We start from the raw sequence: 2,888 nt of genomic DNA on the forward strand, positions 1-2,888 counted from the left end.
CGTGCGGCATATGTCACAAACTGTCTTTAATATATAAAAAAGAAAAAAAAATTGAAATTTACCTGGTTTAAAATAATTTAACAAAATTTATTAGTTGTATGTTATATTCATTCAAAACCTTACATCTGATTTTATAACTCACAAATATAACGATTGTACAGTTTGAATTGATTGAATCGTGACCCTAATACAAAAAATTAGACCCTTAGTATATTAATTTATATTTATAATAAAAATAATAATAATATATCTTTTTATTTGGATAAGATCAAAAATTAATACACATCTCCAAACTGACCGAATCGAACCCCAATCCGAATCAGATGTCTTCTGAGTTTAATCGGATGGGTATCTCCGATCCTGAGGTGGAAACCCCAGTTCCAAAGCACAAGGTGAGTCCTCAGCTGAACCGGTGGTCCAGGGCTCGGGCTATGCGGTCAGGAAGGAAATTGGGTGGGTCGAGTTGTAAGGTGAGTGTGGCGGAGAGAAACAGAGAGGTTGGTCGACCTCTGGGTTCTTCGGTCTCGATCTCGTCTAGTGGTAGTGAGGAGGAGACAGTGGGTAAGGCTATATATATGGTTTCTGATGGGACCGGATGGACGGCCGAGCAATCGGTGAAAACTGCGCTTGGCCAGTTCGAACATTGCTTACTTGATCGTGGCTGTCCGGTCAATACCCACTTATTCTCTGGGGTACTTCTTCTTCTTCTCATTCTTTCAATTTTATAATTAATTAAAGTATAACACACTAGATAGATACTAACTTCATTTAGTTCCTTAATTTATATTATTAATTTTGAACCCAATTATCTCAAATACTCGAAGTTGATTCGTTTTCATTGGATGAGACTCGAACTTTAATAGTGTTATATGAAATTTGAACCATCACGTTTTTTTTTAATGTATTAAGTTCTTACTAGATGGAACATTTTCTTATTCTAATACTTACAGATTTTAGACCATTTTTTTATAAATGGAGTATTTTTTCGAGATATTCGGGTTTTAAAAAACTGTTGAAAGCTGTTTGAATGCTTGAAAAGTATTTTGATGGGTGAAAATAGTTAGGAAAAATAGAAAAGAGGATTATTAAGTTTTTTACTTTTACAAGAAAATGAAATTACTAGTAAAGTAAGAAAACTAACATTATTTGATTAAAATTGTTATAGTTTGAACCCATATGTTATAATTCAAAATTTTGAGTCTCATCTGATGAAAACGACTAAATTCGAGCTCAAATAGCAATTGTGCCATTAATTTTATGATTTTAACCCCGAAAAAAGATGAAAATGTGAACTCTCAACTATTTAATTTTACTGTTTTAAAAATAATTCATCCTATTTTCTTTGGAGAATATACTCTAGCTTTAAAACTAAGAATTGACTAGATTAAAAATGAATGCAATCCCTTCAATTCAAGAACCAAATCAAGTATCAATTGATGCAAAAAGACAGTTGATCACAATTTAGGACACATTTCTTCATTCATTCTGAAGCGTTATTCTTCATTATACAAATGAAATTCATGTAAATAATCCCAGGATGCGTGAACTTTAGTTTCCTATGATTCGACAGGTTGACGATGTTGAAAGATTAATACAAATAATAAAGCAAGCATCCAAAGAAGGTGCCATGTTAATCTACACATTAGCTGATCCATCCATGTCTGAATCTGCCAAACAAGCTTGCAAAATATGGAACATCCCATCAACTGACATTCTAAGTCCAATTACAGAGGCAATTTCTTCTCATCTAGGCATCACACCTTCCGGTATTCCTCGTGGAGCTCCTGGCCGCAGGAATAGTTACCTTGGCGAGGATTACTTTCGGCGAATTGAAGCCATTGAGTTCACCATCAAGCAAGATGATGGAGCCATGCCTGAAAACTTGCACAAAGCTGAGATCATTCTGACAGGTGTTTCACGAACTGGGAAAACACCCTTGTCTACATATCTGGCTCACAAGGGATATAAAATCGCAAATGTACCTATTGTGATGGGAATTGAATTGCCCAAAACCCTGTTTGAGGTAGATCAGAGGAAGGTTTTTGGATTGACTATAAATCCGAATGTTCTAAGGAGTATAAGGAGAGAAAGAGCCAAGAGTTTGGGTTTTTGTGATGAGATAAAGAGTAACTATTCTGAGATTGATTATGTGAGACAGGATCTTGAATATGCCACTAGTATTTATGCCCTGAATCCGGTTTGGCCAGTAATTGGTGAGATTATGTCAATTTTGTTTGTTTGTTTGGTCATTAGTTTGATTGTGTTTATTGTGTTTGGTTTAGATATAACTGCAAAGGCAATTGAAGAAACGGCTGCTGTGATCCTTCGGCTTTACCATGATCGTAAGAGGAAGTGTTCGATGCCAAGAATTTCAAAGCGCTACTAAATCCGGTGCTCGAAACTTAATAAAACAACTCATTGTCGGGATTATTGTACATTAGGCTATGTGCAAAAATCATAATTTTCGGTTTGTTTGATCAATAATATAACCATGAAGGTTTACTAACTTGTTGTATAAATGATTTTTTTACTTTTCTGTCATGTTCAACCTACAAACATATGTAGTATGCTAAGAAAACAAAGAAGAATGTTTCATTAAATTTTGTTTTTATGTTATCCCTGTTGTTGGTCGATTTAGTGCAATATCTTACACTGAAAAATTGCTTCAAGAAAAATTGTAATGAAAAGACTCAATAGTTCACAAGATTAATGTTTCAAGTGAATATTTTCTTAAAATCAATTTAAATTTATGAAATGAAAAAAAATTACAATATGAAGAATGATGAGAGAGAGTAATATTTTGTTATTAAAATAAAAGTTGAAAATTTATGTAGAGAAATATTTTTTTGAGAATATAAAAAATTAAAGTCAGAGTGTAATGTATTTAT

General features: G+C 33.3%; 1 protein-coding gene across 1 annotated transcript; it reads left to right on the top strand.

Moving 5' to 3' along the window:
* The first annotated feature begins 278 nt into the window (after window positions 1-278).
* On the top strand, window positions 279-2,618 carry LOC124911710 (probable pyruvate, phosphate dikinase regulatory protein, chloroplastic). Its single transcript, XM_047452219.1, has 3 exons — window positions 279-692; window positions 1,571-2,213; window positions 2,283-2,618. Exons 1-3 carry the CDS (start codon window positions 324-326, stop codon window positions 2,384-2,386), a joined length of 1,116 nt encoding a protein of 371 aa, XP_047308175.1. The 5' UTR covers window positions 279-323; the 3' UTR covers window positions 2,387-2,618.
* Window positions 2,619-2,888: the final 270 nt, after the last annotated feature.

This window comes from Impatiens glandulifera, chromosome 8 (genome assembly GCF_907164915.1).
Source record: "Impatiens glandulifera chromosome 8, dImpGla2.1, whole genome shotgun sequence".
NCBI lineage: Eukaryota > Viridiplantae > Streptophyta > Magnoliopsida > Ericales > Balsaminaceae > Impatiens > Impatiens glandulifera.